General features: G+C 34.8%; 3 protein-coding genes and 1 long non-coding RNA gene across 5 annotated transcripts; 2 read left to right on the forward strand and 2 right to left on the reverse strand.

Annotated features, from left to right (window-relative positions):
- Positions 1–3,171: 3,171 nt before the first annotated feature.
- On the forward strand, positions 3,172–6,388 carry LOC133697856 (OVARIAN TUMOR DOMAIN-containing deubiquitinating enzyme 4-like). Of its 2 annotated transcripts, XR_009842943.1 has the most exons (6): positions 3,172–3,863; positions 4,508–4,629; positions 5,072–5,112; positions 5,206–5,304; positions 5,979–6,220; positions 6,258–6,388. XR_009842943.1 is itself a non-coding variant. In XM_062120667.1 (5 exons), the coding sequence occupies exons 1-5, from the start codon at positions 3,350–3,352 to the stop codon at positions 6,139–6,141; spliced, it is 939 nt and encodes a 312-aa protein (XP_061976651.1). In that variant the 5' UTR covers positions 3,172–3,349; the 3' UTR covers positions 6,142–6,388. The 2 variants fall into 2 exon arrangements, 1 of the variants encoding a protein (XP_061976651.1); XM_062120667.1 differs by having other exon boundaries at positions 5,979–6,388.
- An 88-nt stretch (positions 6,389–6,476) lies between these two features.
- On the reverse strand, positions 6,477–8,385 carry LOC133697858 (uncharacterized). The gene is made up of 2 exons (XR_009842944.1): positions 7,395–8,385; positions 6,477–6,990 (listed from the first exon to the last, which is right to left on the reverse strand). It is a non-coding gene; the product is annotated as an uncharacterized LOC133697858 (long non-coding RNA).
- Positions 8,386–12,834: 4,449 nt separating this feature from the next.
- LOC133697200 (uncharacterized) lies at positions 12,835–13,433 on the forward strand. The gene has a single exon (XM_062119614.1). The coding sequence runs from the start codon at positions 13,061–13,063 to the stop codon at positions 13,220–13,222; it is 162 nt and encodes a 53-aa protein (XP_061975598.1). The 5' UTR covers positions 12,835–13,060; the 3' UTR covers positions 13,223–13,433.
- A 516-nt stretch (positions 13,434–13,949) lies between these two features.
- Positions 13,950–17,279, reverse strand: LOC133697199 (glucomannan 4-beta-mannosyltransferase 9-like). Its single transcript, XM_062119613.1, has 9 exons — positions 16,555–17,279; positions 16,374–16,472; positions 16,029–16,281; positions 15,807–15,917; positions 15,563–15,699; positions 15,251–15,364; positions 14,944–15,143; positions 14,642–14,836; positions 13,950–14,548 (listed from the first exon to the last, which is right to left on the reverse strand). The coding sequence occupies exons 1-9, from the start codon at positions 16,873–16,875 to the stop codon at positions 14,386–14,388; spliced, it is 1,593 nt and encodes a 530-aa protein (XP_061975597.1). The 5' UTR covers positions 16,876–17,279; the 3' UTR covers positions 13,950–14,385.
- Positions 17,280–17,360: the final 81 nt, after the last annotated feature.

Consider the following 17,360-nt stretch of genomic DNA (forward strand, 5'->3'; position numbering starts at 1 on the left):
AGATTGTGTATTAGACAGAAAAACTACTAAAACACATAATTAGTGTAACACCCCACCTCACTAGCAAGATATTGTCCGCTTTGGACCTCCCAGTTCACCCATATCCAGGGCTTCCACCCAGGTCCCCCTCACGGGTTTGTTCTTGGCAGTCACGCATGACCTCAAAATACGTCTTACTAGTCAAGGTGAGCATGTACTTATAAGGCCCTGGCTTTGGACTCTCGCTTTCGATGTGGGATGTCACAATCCCCCACCTTAAGACGAGCCGTCCTCGGCTCTGGTACCAAATGTAACACCCCACCTTACTAGCAAGATATTGTCCGCTTTGGGCCTCCCAGTCCACCCATATCCAGGGCTTCCACCCAGGTCCCTCTCATGGGTTTGTTCTTGGCAGCCACGCATGACCACAAAACGTGTCTTACTAGTCAAGGTGAGCATGTACTTATAAGGCCCTAGCTTTGGACTCTCGCTTCCGATGTGGGATATCACAATTAGAGCTAGCACTCTAGGCATAACAATTCCTTTCTCTTAAACAAATATTTATAAAATTTCTCACGGATGGTTTGTGTGGATTACCATTGGAGGCCGGAAAATAAAACGGCTTGTGGTTTGCGACAGCCTAACCTTTAAATAATTATTCAAAGCAAAAACAGAACAGATATTCGGGTAATAAATTCCTAAATAACTCTAAATCTATTTAAAAGGATCCTAATGAATTTTAAATAATTTTGTTTCATAGTTTCTGCTGCATGTATGATATTCAGGAACCCAACATCAATCTTATAACATCGCCTTGAGGCAAAGCCAAAGTAGGTTAGCAGGTGCCTAACCCTATAAAAAAAACAAAATCTGGGTTTCTCCTTGAACAATTTATTTAAGATTTTAAGGGCGTGGGGGATTTTAATATTGACCCCCTGTCGTGTGTGTGTGTAAATAAAAAATGGTAGAGCAAAAAAAATTTTCCTCATTGCCTACTAAACGAGTATACAATTTTGTTTTTCAATATCAATCATTAACTCGTTAATACGAACTTGTCAAGTTAACAATAAAGTTTCAATCCAAAAACACAACCCAGAATATAAAAAACTGAAATTTAATGTACATAAAACCGAAGTGAAGATAAAAATAAACAACACTATTAAAGTTGCACCCTTCAATGTTTCGAGGAGTGAAATTCATTTATGATCGAATCTGAATTGATATCTTCAGCAAGCTCTCGTTTAATGTACATTATCATAGAATCTATTAAGAACACTTCTTTTATTTTATTATGAGACACGTTTAACATGCTTCATATTTGAAAATCCTTACTTTGTGGTGGTAGTAGAGACATATATACAAATTCAAAATAAGACGAATCAATATGCAAAGTCAAATGATATGTTGCAACTTATTTGTATCAACTAATTTGAACATGATTTGAAAATGATAGATACACTATAAAAACTCTCATGATGAATGACATCAATCTGGTAATACTCTAATCAAAATCTCAAATAATATATCTTTTATTTATTGAAATCTTTAGGACAAAGATTTTCAATAAGCTTGCAAATAGCATCAACTTTAAATAATTTAAAGTTATTCTTGTATTCTAAAACAGAATTAAATAGAAGAAGTTTGATTGTGCTATCACCAGATCTAAAATTTAACTCTTTCAACAAATAAAAAAATAAAAAAACTATCGCTAAGTTAAATTTATCATTATAATAACATTGATAAACATGAACAACTTTTTGTGCGAAGCATCCAGATATACTGAATAGTCCCTGTGAACTAAGAATTGCTAACTTGGTAAAAAGGGCCATTGTTTATTCGTGAATGACAGACAGTAGAGAATTAAAAAAATAATTGTTTATCTATAACTTGGTCAATGAAAATTCCATATAATAAAATGCTTGATCGCTGAGAATTGATCTGTAATATTCTGAAGTAATTGCTAATACTTTAATAACAAATTTAAGCATGTAAAAAGCTATCAGGAATAATTTTTTAATTAAACTTGTTAGTCTTTCAAAGTTGCCAAACAATATTTCTGGTGCATAGAGATGTCGTCCACAACATCATCAATTGCTAACTCAGTTAACAAGCCTTCCATTTCTTTTTGTTTTTTTGTTAAACAATCGATCTCAGACTTGTTTCACAAAGGCATTCTATAATTTTTTATTTACAAGCTCAATTAACAAGCCGTAACATCATTTTTTTTAATTTTAATGCTATATGATCTAATAAATAATTAATCTCTAATATAAGTTATTGTTGACATTAGCACATCAAATTTGTATAATAATCCAATAATCTAAGTTTTTTTTTTGTTCATGAGACATCGAGAACGATGTATTTTTATTATAACCCAAAATATTTTTGAAAATGATTGCAAATAACTTCATCAAACAAGTTATCCCGCACAACACACCAATACACTCTATTTAATTTATTTGGGCAATCTATTTTGTTTTTTACGATGATTTTGTGCAGAGTTTGTGATGCAAATGAGTTATTATAAAAACGAAGATAAAATTATACCTAACTATTGTCATATCTAACTCTACAAAACCCAAACTCATTGTAATACAATGAAATTCTAGGATAGGGATTTGTAGTGTTTGGTAAACAAGAGGGATTTGACCTCCCCCAGAAGTTTCTACATCCAAAATCAAACAAAACCATATTAGGCAAACCTACCAAACGTTTGCATAAATCACACACAAAAAACACTCTCTCTCTCTCTCTCTCACACACACACACACACACATATTAAAAAAAAACATCGTCATCGTCTCCAACTTTCCTGGTTCCAACTTCCTCGTGACCCAACAACACTCACGTGCCCACATCAAATGCCCACTTTACCCTCAATTAGTAATCGCCCTTCGTAGCTCAAGGGTTTAGCTCATGGTTCTTGAAAGGTCTTTTTCTCTCTCCTCTCAGGTCACCTGATTAGATACCCAAGAGAAATAGCCTTGCCCTTCAAATTTCGAATTATAGAGGCCAATATTGAATATTTCTGAATTTATAAGGATTGATTATATAGATTACCAAAGATTGACCAATTATGTCATTTAAATTAAAAGGGTTAATTAAGAGTTTAATATACTTAATTATTATTACTTAATTAAAAGCGTAATATATTGTGGACCCCGCACCACCCTTCCTCTCTCTCTAAAAGGCTTCGCCGTCAGAAGGATAGCTAACCCATCCTCCTGCAGATATTTTAGAGCTCCCTCTCTCCCTTTCTCCCTGCAGCGCAGAATAAGGTGCTGCGCAGCACAAACAGTGGTGATGGGTGCGTAGGTTAAGAAAATTCAAGGGCAAATTAGCAAGAAAACATCGCCACCAAAACTGTGATATGCTTGGTGTACTTTGCGCACGCCCCAAGCCTAATTGGATCCTCAACTCTCTCTTCACTCATTTCCACCTCAACCACCACCACCACCACAACAGTAACAACCGCCTCTCTTTGCACCTATCCGGCTCCTCCACCGCGGCTCGCCGCCGCCACTCTAGCTTGTGCAGCGCTGATTCAGGCTGCGGAGGAGCGGCGGCGATATGGCACGTGATTCAGCCGGCTGATTGGCGGAGGAGGACAGAGAGGAGGAGTGTGAGAGGGGAGGGGTCGTGGAACGCGGCGTGGGATGGGAGACCGGCGAGGTGGCTCCACCGGCCTGACTCGGCTTGGTTGTTGTTCGGCGTTTGTGCTTGCCTTGCTCCGGCGATCGAGTTCTTGAGTGATGTGAATAACATCGATGATGTTGATCATCAGGAGAAAGAGAGAATTGACGGTGGTGATTTGAATGCGAGTTCTGATGACGCGAAACAGGATAGCAGTGACGCTACTGTTGGTGCTGATTATAAAGTTACAGGTTGCTTACAATTATTAATCCATAAAAGTAACAGCACACTCTGTTTTTGCTTTATCCTCATTTAAAAGATTCTCTCTTTTGGTTTATTTGTTAGTGTTTTTTTAATGAGTGATTATGTAATTTGATTGATTAATTGGTTAATTCATTGCAGAGATTTTTTTTATATGAACTATGGATTTGCTAAATATTTTTTCAAAAAGACAGTTTGATTTGTAATATCATTACAAAAAAAAAAAAGTTGCTCTATCTATTGGTTGGGAATACACTAATCATTTCCTTTTCATTTTTTCTTTAAAATTTGCTAGCTTTGTTGTATTATGGATGCTGCTTTTCGGTCAATTTTTTTAATTTTGATTTTTTTTTTGTTTTATAATCTTTCTATTCGGTGCAAATTACAATGAAGCCAAGTATAGATGTTAACCTTTTTTTCAGTTTTGCTAAAGTGATCACACAATCTTCTTTATATTGTGCAATGGCCTTTTCTGATATTTCTATTTAGGGCAAATACATGTACGTTTGTGCACAATCATGCTTGATTATGCGCTTTCAATTCATTGATGATGTTGTCGTTTGTTACTGGAGTATGTGCACGCATGCATGTGTTTGCGTTTGGATGGGTAGAATCTAAAATGAGGATGCTGCAGGGGTGCTGGCGGATGGGCGATGTCTATTTAGAGCAATAGCTCACATGGCTTGTTTGAGAAATGGAGAGGAGGCCCCTGATGAAAATCGCCAAAGAGAACTTGCTGATGAATTAAGAGCTCAAGTAAGTGTTGGTGTTTACAGTTATTGAGTTCTTAAGAATATGTTTTACGGTGGAATTCATCAAATTGTTTTTATGGTAGAATTTTCTTGTTTGTTTTGACTATAAATTTTAAACCAACAGATTGAACTGATAATTCTGTTGAATTTGTTTTGCCTATAGCCCCTCATTGGATGATTAGAGTTTGGATTATATTGGGGTAGAATGAGGGTGCTTTTGAAGCAAGTCGTATGTCATCCAATGAATTTTGCAACTACTTAGAACAGTCTAATTTCAATACCGATCCATATTTTGGCTCACACAAGGAATTCAATCCTAACTCAAAATTTCTAACAAGGCAATTGGCTCGATTCAAATATAATTAAATTGAACTGAAGTTGATTTGAGGTTGCAATAATTTTCCCCAGTGTCTAACAATATGCATAACCAAATTTTGTCTTAACAGGTTGTTGATGAGCTTCTAAAGAGGCGGGAAGAAACTGAATGGTAAGTCTGTGGCCGTTACATTTGTAAGCACTTTGTGGTTTATAAGTTAGCTATAATGGTACTTTTGGTTTGGTTTTGTCATGATCAACTTAGGTTCATTGAAGGAGATTTCGATGCATATGTCAAGAGAATTCAACAACCTTATGTATGGGGTGGGGAACCTGAGTTGTTAATGGCTTCTCATGTTTTAAAGTGAGTTTGAGTTCTTTTTTTCTTTTATTACTTCCATTACTGAATAGTTTATACATGTCACGCCCTTGCTGATCCATGATGCCATGTAGACATGGCTCTTCACTTTTTCCTCACCTATGAACAAAAACCAAAAGAATCAAACCACTTTAGTATAAATATATAAAATAGTTTTTTCCCCAGTTCTTCGGAAAGACTGAAAGAGTCTCCGTCTTAGATGATGGCCTCATGAAACAGCAAAATCCTGCTTTGCTTCAAAGTTGTGATTTTTCTGGAATCTGCATCTGCATTCATGTTTATGGGTAGGTGTGCGTGCATGTGTGATGTGTACCTGTTGATAGATTATGTGGAGAAATAAGGCTCGACACTCAAGGTTGAATTTGAACTTCTTTCTTTTATGCCACATTAGCGGTGGGTGGGGCAGGGGAACTGTAGACCAATACCACAGCCTTGTTTTTAGTCCACTTTGTTGAAAACTTGGAAAGGCCCCATTCAAAACTGAATGGTGTGCTAATGGGTGATGTCATAGCAAAACAGAATTGTTGTACTCCTAGCTAGAGTGCAAAATGCTATCATCACCATTGTTGGACTTGCATGCTGTTTTTGAATTCCAATTTCTTCATGTCGTGCTTGATCTCTAAGTTTGACACACCTCTTCTCTAAACTCAATTTCTCAGGACAATGATATCAGTGTTCATGAGAGATAGGACAACGGGTAATTTGGTAAACATAGTAAATTACGGTGAAGAGTACCAGAAAGATGAAGTCAATCCCATTAATGTGCTGTTTCATGGATATGGTCACTATGACATACTGGAGACCACCCCGGGTCAGAGTTGACAGAAAGCGGACATTTAGATATTGATGTGGTTTATTATAATTGTTACATGCCTTGGATCAGTTCAATCAAAATAAGAACCTGTCTCAACTTGGATCAGTTCAATCAAAATAAGAACCTATCTCAACTTCGATAGATTTGCTTCTGCAACCTCAGTTCGAGCAATAGACTTGGAAACTTTTTGTAGGATCCGGGATTTTTATTACAATTTTTGAATTATAGATCAATACCACAAGAGTTTTCTCTGGATATCTCTTTATGCACTTTTCGTTTAACCCCCCCCCCCCCCCCCCCCCCAATAAAAGCAGCTATTTCTCTGCTATGTAGTAATATGTAATTAAATTGAATATTACGTTTGACTTATTGGTTGAAACCGTCAATAAAATAAGGGTTTACTTTGGTGAGGTTCACACAAATGTCTCTTCTAGCTGCCCAGAGGATAGCTAACAAGAGTGCGCATGCACTTTCGTCAGCATCCAGTAGTTAGGTTGACAGCTATCCCAATTCTCTTGTGTATGCTGATGCCTTTAGAATCAGAATGGTGAGCTTTGCCTCTGGTTAGTGTTGGTCACTGGTCTGTCACGCTTTTCTCTGCTGAAAAATCCTCTCCTCACCAGTCATAAATGTTCTTGATTGTTTCTTCGTTTCTAGTGCTGTTGTTTACCAGAAATTTGTATTGGGGTCTGCTACTCTTCTCCAAATTTCTGAAATAACCTGTGAGTGTTAATGACTTGTTCATACAAACATATCATACCTAATTACTATGGTTGACCAGGTTCGGGTCGGATCCTTCCATGCTGTACTCCATGGATCAACTTTTGAATAGATTCGAGATCCAACCAAGAATGGCTCTAGGAAAAAGAGAAAAAAAACAAGTATGTATTAACAGAGGGCTCGTTTATCTAAAGTTGTTTTGGATGCCAAAAATGTCATGTCGTTGCTATTCTGCTGGTTTAAAGAGATTAAAAATCGTTTTGGCCACTGTTGGCGAGTTTTTTTCCAAGCAGTGGAAAAAAAATATTTTGTAAATTAGTATGTTAAGAAATAATTTCTGTTGAAATTAAAAATATTATTTTAATATATTTATAAATAAAAAAATATTTTGAAAATAAGAGCTAATATAATTTCAAAAACTACAAGAAATCCCTTAAATAATATAATACTTAAAAAGTTATTTTTAAATTTTTAACACCAAAATATAAAATATAAAAAAAAATTAAAAAAAAGAAAATTATAACAGAAAACAAACACTCACAAATCATCACAACCATTAACAGGAAATCCCACGAGCAATCAAATCTTTTAGGTGCAGATATCACTTCACTTGCATTGAAAAGCCCAAAATTACCCTTCTTTGTAGGAACAAAATTGATCACAACCTTGACAGAATCAACCCGTATAAAATACTCCTTAGCTGCAAAGTCCCTAACTTTGCCTACACTAAAATTGCCTAGATCAACATGTCCATTAACCAAAACGTGAAATTGAGCATCATCTAAGTCCGGAATGGAAGAGAAAGAGGGGTAAAAATGAAGGCTTACCATAAGAGTCCCCGGTTCCTTGACCTCAAAAGCATATTTTGAAGGTGTTTTGAAAATTCTTGCAGTGTTGTAGATTTGGGGATAATTGGAAGACGGGTTCTCGTTGGTGAGCGGAGTCGTTTCCGTTGAGGAGAGAAGTGGCGAATTTGGATGGGAATCAGAGATAAAACGACGGTTGTCAATGGAGGAGCCACAAGAAATGAGGTTGTTGTCTGTGGGAGAGAAGGTGGAGAGAGGGGGTGTGGAGAGAAAGAAACTGAGTCTAGTCGTTGATTTTAGGACCGTGAGAATTAGCTGAGACGCGTGATCCGGATAACCCCACATTAATAATAATAATAATAATAATAATAAAAAGTAGCAGTAGATTAGATGATGTTTTCACAATTTAAGAAGATTTTATCCAATTTGGAGGTTAAATCTTTGTTAAAAAATATTATTGAAAATAAATGCTTTAAAAATAATATTTAAATATTTAAAATAAATAAAAAATTAATTTTAAAGAACTCTCGATAAAATTAGTAAAAAAATAAAAAATTCAATCAATAAAAAAAATACTTGATATATCTTTCAAGTCCTACCTATAGCCTTTGTCCCACATTAAAAAAAAAAAGTTTGTATTTCTCTTTCAAGATTTATATATAAAGGCTTTAGTTGATTTATTAAAAATTTACAAAAAAAATATTATTTTAAAATTATTTTCCTCTACTTCCATCTCAAGTTTGTTTACAAGAGCATACAAGATTTATCATTAAAGACAAATAGTACAATTCTTGTGATAACCATAGCCATATATATATGTTGCATCGTTTAATTCGTGCTTTGACAAGTAACTGTGATTTGATTTGTTCACATTTTTAAGTTTTTATTATCTTTTTGTTGGTATTCTAGTTTATTTTTATTTATTTTTATGTTGATGCATGTTTATTTTATAGTTTATAGTTTATTATTTAATGCTTGATCTAATATTTATGCTTAACTATTAGTCAGATTTAATTTTATTTATCAATGATATAATGAATTAAACTTTCTTTTGAATTTAGATCCAGTACAGCCCTGTGGTTATAGAATTATTTTACCAAATCTCCGGATGGTGAATTTTAACTTCAGCTGTGTTTACCCCAGAAAGGTAGAAAAGGAGAAGATTCATCGGAGCCAAGGAAGACACCAATTGGAATTACCAAGCATGTGAACAAATGTTATTGCTAATCAGACTGGTAAACATGGCATCAGCAATAAATCATAGAAAGAACAAAAAATAAGTAAAAACCCGTCTAAAAAAAGCAATTCTTCTTCTACCAGGGAGAAATCAATTATAATAATAAATTTACAATGTTTTTTATTGACTATATTTGAAAGATTTTTATTAGGTATATAAAGAAAAATATAGAAGGCTATGCTACTTTCACCTTCAAATTTCCAGCAAAACCACCACATTTTCTTCTTGACAGCTGTTTTATTGGGAAATTTCATGGTGTCCACACAATAAGTTACTTTCTAAACTCCCAGACTTATTTTTTTCTAAGAAAAAAATAGATAAATAATGAAATAAAAATAAATTTAGGATCCACCGAGAAAAAATATTTTTACCTGAATTGAAAATCAATTTTTTTATTTCCACCAAGATTGAAAATAATATTATGGTGCCTGTCACCTTCCAACACATCACCGCCATTCATGTTGCTTCCTCTGAAAATCCGTACATGCATTCACGTGATGATTCCCACGTTGCGTGTATCTATTGGGCGGTTGTTAATATCATATTGCATACTTCACCGTATGACCGCCGCGACTCCTCTTACCGTGACTGTTTCACACGTGGGCCTAATTTTGTCCCCTCTCCGTATTTATTACCGGGTTGGCATCTAGCAGCCAACTCCTCCATGCATTGAAGCTTTAGTTATTTCACCTCGTTAAAAAGAAATAAAAAATAAAAAATAAAAAATTGGACCATCAAAGTATTGCCCCCTCTCCGTATTGATTACTGGGCAGCAATTTAGCTGCCTACTCCTCCATGGATTAATTAAAGTTTAAGTTCCTTCTCACCTCGTTAAAAAACAATTGGGGCCATCAAAGTTGCAATATTTATGAAGGAGACACGTGGGAATTTGATATAGTTGTTAGGAGCCCTGCAATGGAAACCAATGCTCGATTTCATGTGGCTGGATTGACTCGTGGGTTGCCATGATATTCTTCTAATTTTTTTTTAAAATGAAAATTTATTATCATTTTGAATATTAAATAATAAAAATTTATTAAAATTAACTCGGTTAAATCTCACTAGAATTTAATTAAATTAACTAAATTACCAGTTAAATTTGATTGAGTTTTAACCAATTTAACAAAAACAAATACAGTCTAGTTTATGTATCCAAGTTAAATAAATACGCTTATAGGCACACCAACCAAATTAGTACGGGAGTAGTTGTTGTGGTATGGATCTCTACACCATTTTATTCGTATTATTTGCGAAATTAATTTAAAATATTCCGCTAGAACATCATTACTCTAGGAACTAAAATAATTGTAAATATTAAGAAGATGAAAAAATAAAAAGACACGAGTCACTGGATTGGTGACCAACCATGATCTCAAGACTCACATTTTTTTTTAATTTTTTTTCAATTAATTAGTACTTTTATATAAAAAAAATCATAACAAATAAACAATGAAATCTTAACTCATTTTAAGATTTTGTTTGTTATTGCAGGTATTGTATTTTTGAAAAGTATTTTTTGTTTGAAAATACATTAAAATATTTTATATATTTTTTTATTTAATATTTTCTCATGTTAAATAGACTTTGAAAATGCACATAAATATAGTTTTGAATTAATTCTTTTCATTGAATTCTAACCTGTTAGTTCAATATGCTCTTCCCGCTTAGTATAGTTGTACTCTGATATAGCAGTTAATGTAAAGGTATTGTTTGGAATTATAGTTAAATTATAATTAAAAAATATATTTTTTTCGTGTGTTTGTAAGCCGTTTTAATATACTAATACTAAAAATAATTTTTAAAAAATAAAAAAAATATTATTTTAATATATTAAAAAAAACACTTTAAAAAATAATTTTTAACACATTTATAAACATAGGAAGATACCCAATAACTAACCCATGCTACATATTCTAGGGCGCTAGGTAGAAAGGGAGGCAAGAACTGCATTGCTATACACGAATCGGTTTGACTTGATACTTACATCGAGTGCATATTTTGTATTGTATTTAACCTCTGTTTATGTATATTTGAAAAATATATTTACTTAAAAATAATATTTTTTTCATGTTTTATTTTGATATAATGATAATGAAAAAAAAATTAAATTTTTTTTAATATATTTTGAAAGCTTTTAAAATATATTCATACTAAACATGCACTTGGACCATTCCCCGGGCCTCCCTCCAGGAGTAGAGAAGAGGTTTTTCACTCTTGTTGAGAAAGAAGAAATGCCCTAGCTAGCTCAGCTTCTTGGTTCTTGAGTATGTCCTCTCCCAGGACTGGAATGATCAGCCCTTCTCGATTGGTCCGAATTCTTCCCTGAATGTCGTCGGGTATTGAAACCGCCACGCGTAATCTGCAGAGGTGTGTCCGCCCCCTGAGTGAACGAGAAAGAAAGGATTTCTCGCAGCAACCTCCAGAACTTTTTCGTAAGAGCATTCGGTACAGGGATCATGCCTGTATCCATTGAAGAAGATCCTCTTTCTTCCCTCTTCTTAGAAGAAAAAGGAAATCATAACAAAATCGATAAAATAGAAGAAATATGAGTGGATAGAATTTTGAAAGATACACGAGTCACTGGATTGGTGGCAAATCATGATCCAATGCTCAATTTTTTTTGATTTTTTTTTCTCTCTCATTTATCGTTTTTTATAATTAATTAGTGCTTTCTGTAAAAAAAAAATCGAAACGAAAAGACGAGGAAATCTTAACTTAGAGACTAGACCAAGGAGAAAACGGGAAGGACAACAGTCATAGGAAATAAAGTTTTCCGGAGATGATGACACCAAAGGGCTCCCTAGCTGTCAGGGAGTTCTAGGTGGGCTTCAAGGAGGTGTTAAGGATCCGGACCACAGCACCACGGGTGCGGTTTTGGTGGGGTTGTGTCCGATAATAAGGACTTGGTGCCAGTTTGCTGTCTGGCACTATAGTAATTTCAATTTTTTAAATTATTTTTTATTTAAAAATATTAAATTAATATTTTTTATATTTTTATGATTTAATATTAAATTTTAAAAATTAAAATTTTAATATTTTTAATTAAAATTTATTTTTTAAAAGCATATTGCACCAAGCTAAGCTAAAAAAATCAGAAAGAGATGGGTTTTGAGCCATCATCGCGACCGAACACACAGTAGACCAATAACAAACTGGCTTAGCAGAGATCTGGGTAGGAAAGTTGCTGGTGTTAATATTGTCAGTGGATTTAATCTTGGCAAGATTTCTCAATCATGTGATCAGGGACGGAGCTAAAAAATAAAATTAGAGGAGGCAAGATTTCAATTGTATTATTATTTTAGTTAAAATCATATAAATTATCAAAAAAAGACTGGAAAAACAATTTTCTTACAGGACCCAGTCCTTGCTTGCCACCTCTTATCTCCGTCCCTACCTGCGATCAAAGCAAATCTCATGAACATTGTTAAAAGAAAATTCGTAATCGATAGCAATAATTTCTATATATTAATATGTAATTACTTGAAAGCTATATGATTTCTTAACTTCATTTATAAACCTTGAATATACAGTCCATTTCTTTCCTTATTTAGCATACGATGTTAATTGATCTAGCAAATCTCGTGTTGAAGGGAGTTTACATATTAATGTTAAGAGAATAATATTCTGCCCTTTCTTATGATCACAAGCCATAAATTTACTCAAATTTGAATTCGATAATTAATTAAATTATGGTTTCTACATTCAATCAAACTGATAACGCACGTCATGGACAATGGATCTTGGGCTGAAACGCCCATCCATGATGTAATCGATCCATCAGAAACAGGTGGGTCTATATAATACCCACCCATCTGCCATGGCAAATGTTCGAAGAGCCCATTAAAACAGGTCCACTCTACTGTCCTTTTCAATGGCTGCCTTAAAAAACAAAATAGTAATAATAAAATAAATATACATGCTAGTTGAGACTTACAATACATAGTCAAATAATCAAAATCATAGATCTAATCCTTCGTATGAGTTGACTTTATACATTAGATCTTGGCCTAAACTTGGTCTCAAAGGACATAACTAGCTTGAATCTTGGATATTTGATCCAAGAATACAAGAATTGGTCTCATCATCTTCAAAATATCCCATAAAAGGGCAAGAAGAGCTACAAACTAACCAAGAAGTAAGCAAGCAAACAGAAGGGACACAGCCATGAATCGGAACTTAGGTGCCTTTTGGATTGGATTGGTTGGTGCAACCATCACCTTGTCTGCTTACTCACAGACTTTTGTCTCTCCTACACAGTGTATCACCATTGGTCTCTTTGTTCTCATGTTTGGCTTGCTTGTCAGAGAAGGTTTCATTTCCCTTTAGTTGCCTAATAATGTTTGTGTTGTATTAATTATATTTTGATGGAAGAAATTATTTCTACCATTTATTTGATGATGCACACTTCTTTCTGTTTTTGGTTTTCGATCAGGATTATGCAACTTTTTTACGTGTCTTGTGTTTTTCTTCTTCTTCTGGGAATGTGTATGTAATTAATTATTTGGTTTTAGTAATTGCACAAGCTCCTTGATGTCAATCTTCATTGTTCTTGGCTATTTAATTACTGTCTCACAGTAGCTTTACGAAAGCTAAAATTAATGATTTATGGACGAGGAAAGTTCTACATGCCCACGCCAAATGCATATTAAACTTGTGTTGGAAGGCACGATGCAGCAATGTTTTGTATGCTAGCTTTTCCAAAGCTTCTGTCCTGGGTAAAATGGTGGTCTTCCCTTCTGTTCTTATTGAATTGAAGGGTTTTTTTTTTTTTTGAATAACAAAAGAAGAACTTGATAAAGAGCGTTTTTGAATGATGTTAATTTTACTGAAGATTTCCTCCTCGAAACCATTCTCCTCAAAGTTTCAATTGCTGTATTTATGATTTTGTATTACTCGAGGTTTTTTAATAATGTATGATATATTTAAGAAATGATTTTGGATAAATTATTATGTATAAAAACATCATCTAGTTTTTATTATTTATTATTAGATAAAACATCATTGAATCCGTCCATGATATGAAAACAAAACACTCGAAAATGAAAAATAAAAATAAAAATAAAAATGAGAAAGGGTATACATAAATTGTAAGAATTTTGATTTGAATTACAGATTCTTGTCCATCTGCATTATTATTTGCAAAAGAAATTCCAACTTTCTAAATCAAACAACCCTCACAAAGATGTCTACATTACTTGGGAGCTGGCACAACGTATATGCTACTATTTCTACCAATCTACTCTCTTTTCTTTGTATTTTGTACTCTGAAAAATGACAACAAATCACAATGGTTCTTGTAAAGGAAAAAAAACAGTTTCCCTTGTGTTCAGCAGAAAATGAATGCCCAGCCTTGGCTTCAATGATCTGCAACAACGATAAGAAAAAATTGTCCCCAAAGAATGACAGTGTTGTAGTTTCTTGAAGACAAGAAACAACGTAGGAACGACAAGTATTGGGAGGAGACAATGCTTGGCCATGATTCTTGTTTGCTAAGAGTTGGGAACAAAGGTGCCGATGTAACCAAATCCAGCAATGAAGAAGGCAATAGATTGAAGGAAGAGGAAAATGTAGTATCTGTTCTTTCCAAAGGCAAAATCATAGCATCCACAGAAGAAGAGATAGGCTCCAGCACAAAGTTCTAGCCAATGTAATCTGTTAACATTCAACCATTAAGAAAACAATATCAGAATCGTTAAAAACTGGTTCCTGATAACCTCATATAGGAATCATGTATGTTAAGTCTACCTTTCTCCTATCCTCATCCGCGGTTTCTTGGTAGCTTTAGCAGGTAATTTTCCCTTGAGAGCATCTCCTAGTTTTTCAGTGACAACCCATTCATTCACTCTTCCTATCTCCAGCAAACCTATGAAAGTTGCCTTCGTCCGGTGGAGGGACATGACATTCTCAAATAGGATCCAGAAAACCATCAAGTGGAGTGATCTGCAAGATTATGCAGGTTCAGAAGTATTAGGAATTTACAAATAACGTCAGTTTTACGAAACTGGACAGTAAGAAAGTTTGGTTAAATTTAGGATAGATGGACAGACCTAGGAGTTCCAACAGCATTGAGGAGAGTTACAATTGAAGGAATATAGACAGCTCCCCACTTAGGAACGCTTACTTCAGGAACCAGAACAGTTGAAGGCAAAACAACACAGTAGAATACAAATGTGACAATGTGTGCCACAATCTTTCGGACGAAGAAGAAACTGTAGATCACATAACACTTCTTCCACAGTGACACTTTCTGCAGTAAATTGTATGCTATTAGTTAAAACTGGAAGATGAACCAACAATTTAGTCTCATTTTTCTGTTTTCTTAACTATCAGACCAAAAGGGAAAAGATAGTGTACCTTGTTTTTTACTATTTCGATTGCCATTTTCTTAAAGAGATTTGCAGGCCCACAAGACCATCTGTGTTGCTGATATCGGTAAGCTTTGAAAGTACTTGGTAATTCATTTTTCACCTAAAAATGCAAAAAAAACAACCAAGTTGTATTAACAAGTGGCCGCATGTGATTAGCAGAGGACTTGCATATCTAACAACTTTTCTGACATACGTACTAATCACCTGGCCAGCTGGTAAGGTTGGTGGCTAATCAAAATTTGGTGGATTTTTCATTTGTAATATTTTTGATGGAAGTCATTAAGACTGAAAATGATACCTTGAGGTCACCAACATAAACAAACTTCCAGCCTTTCAGACTAGCTCTTACTGCCAAATCCATGTCCTCCACCGTTGTTCGATCCTTCCAACCTCCAGCTTCATTGACTGCTGAAATTCTCCACACACCAGCAGTACCTGCACCAAATGTCCAAATTTGTATCAATATGTCTCAGACATGAAAACTGATTGCACATTAAAGAGAAAATCGAACCATGTCACTGCTTTTTCAATATGAATCTTACCATTGAAGCCAAAGAAAGCATAGGTTGCAGACCCCACTTCTTGCTCCACAGTGAAATGGTAATCCAATGACATCTCTTGCATCCTTGTCATTAAGCACTCATCAGAGTTGACTACAAAGAATCAGTCCAAAAAAATAAGTAATGATCAGACCAATGTTCAATTATTATTTAGTATACCTCAATGATTAACTTAACGATGCTTAAAGTACCAATCAAGATTACCAAATTTCCAGCGAGCTTGAACAAGAGCAATTTCAGGATTGTGAACCAGAAATGGTATGGTGCGCCAAAGATAGTTAGGTTCAGGCTGGAAATCAGCATCAAATATGGCCACATAATCACATTGTTTAACATAGCTGTGCTTCATGCCTTCTTTAAGAGCTCCTGCCTTGTATCCTTTCCTGTTGTCCCTAATCTCATACTTTATGTTAATGCCTTTGCTTGCCCATCTCTGACATTCTAGTTCCACCAAGCTCTGCATATATTTTTGACATGTCATTTACTTGGGAAACAAATACAAGTCCGTCAGCAAACTACAAGGAGACTGGAGAGTTAAGAGGTAGAAACCTTAATGGCAGGGTCAGTTGAGTCATCAAGAATTTGGATTATGATCCGGTCGGACGGCCATGACAGCCCACAGGCAGCTCCAATGGACAACTGATACACCTGAAAACAATAGAACAGTAGAGATTAGAATACAGCAAAACTATAAACAAAAAGCAGTAGTTCAGGAGAAAAAAAAAAGTACCTCTTTTTCGTTGTACATTGGAATCTGCACTAGAACCATAGGATAAGCTGAATTACCAACCTCAATATCATCCTTCATAGGCTCCCATTTGTACATCTTATTTGGTTTTTTTCCAAACAACTTCACAAAAACTATAACAATTCCCATATACACTCGTTCAATGAAAAGCATTATTGACATGCCCAAGCACACTACAACCAACAGTTTCAAGACCGGCACGATCAATGGTTCTTTCAGTACTTGCCAAATCAATCCAAACTGGCCTGTAATATCATCACGACCAGTAGGGAAAATGTTACTAGCAGATGATACACGATCCATTGGACTAAATGGCACTGATACGATAAAGGGTACAAGGAAGGCTCAAAAATATGTGACACTTGTGTGTGCTTGGTTTTATAGAGGGATATACTTCTTTGCGAAAAGAACAAGAATGACTCAATTCCTTTTGCTTTCGAGTCACGTTTAGGCAATGTGGAAGAGAGATAGCTAGGAAGATGGACTGGTGTCAGTGACTTGATTGTTGAAGCAGCTGTCACTCCATTGCAGAAGTAGACCCACTAGCCATATATGATCATGCACAGGTTGTAGATCTTTCAAAGGAAGCTAGCCAATGTGGAAAGCAAATAGCAATATAAAATGCTTACAAGACCCTCTTGTTTTTTTTTTTTCCTTTCAGAGAGGAGAATATTTTGATCAAGTCTGGTATTCCCTTCTCTGCTATGTGATTAGATAAGAGAGGCCCTGGGGATTTTAAAGCTAAATGCATAGTGCTTAAATATTAAAATAAATAAATAAAAAAAGCT

The sequence above is a fragment of the Populus nigra genome, chromosome 6, assembly GCF_951802175.1.
Source record: "Populus nigra chromosome 6, ddPopNigr1.1, whole genome shotgun sequence".
Lineage (NCBI taxonomy): Eukaryota > Viridiplantae > Streptophyta > Magnoliopsida > Malpighiales > Salicaceae > Populus > Populus nigra.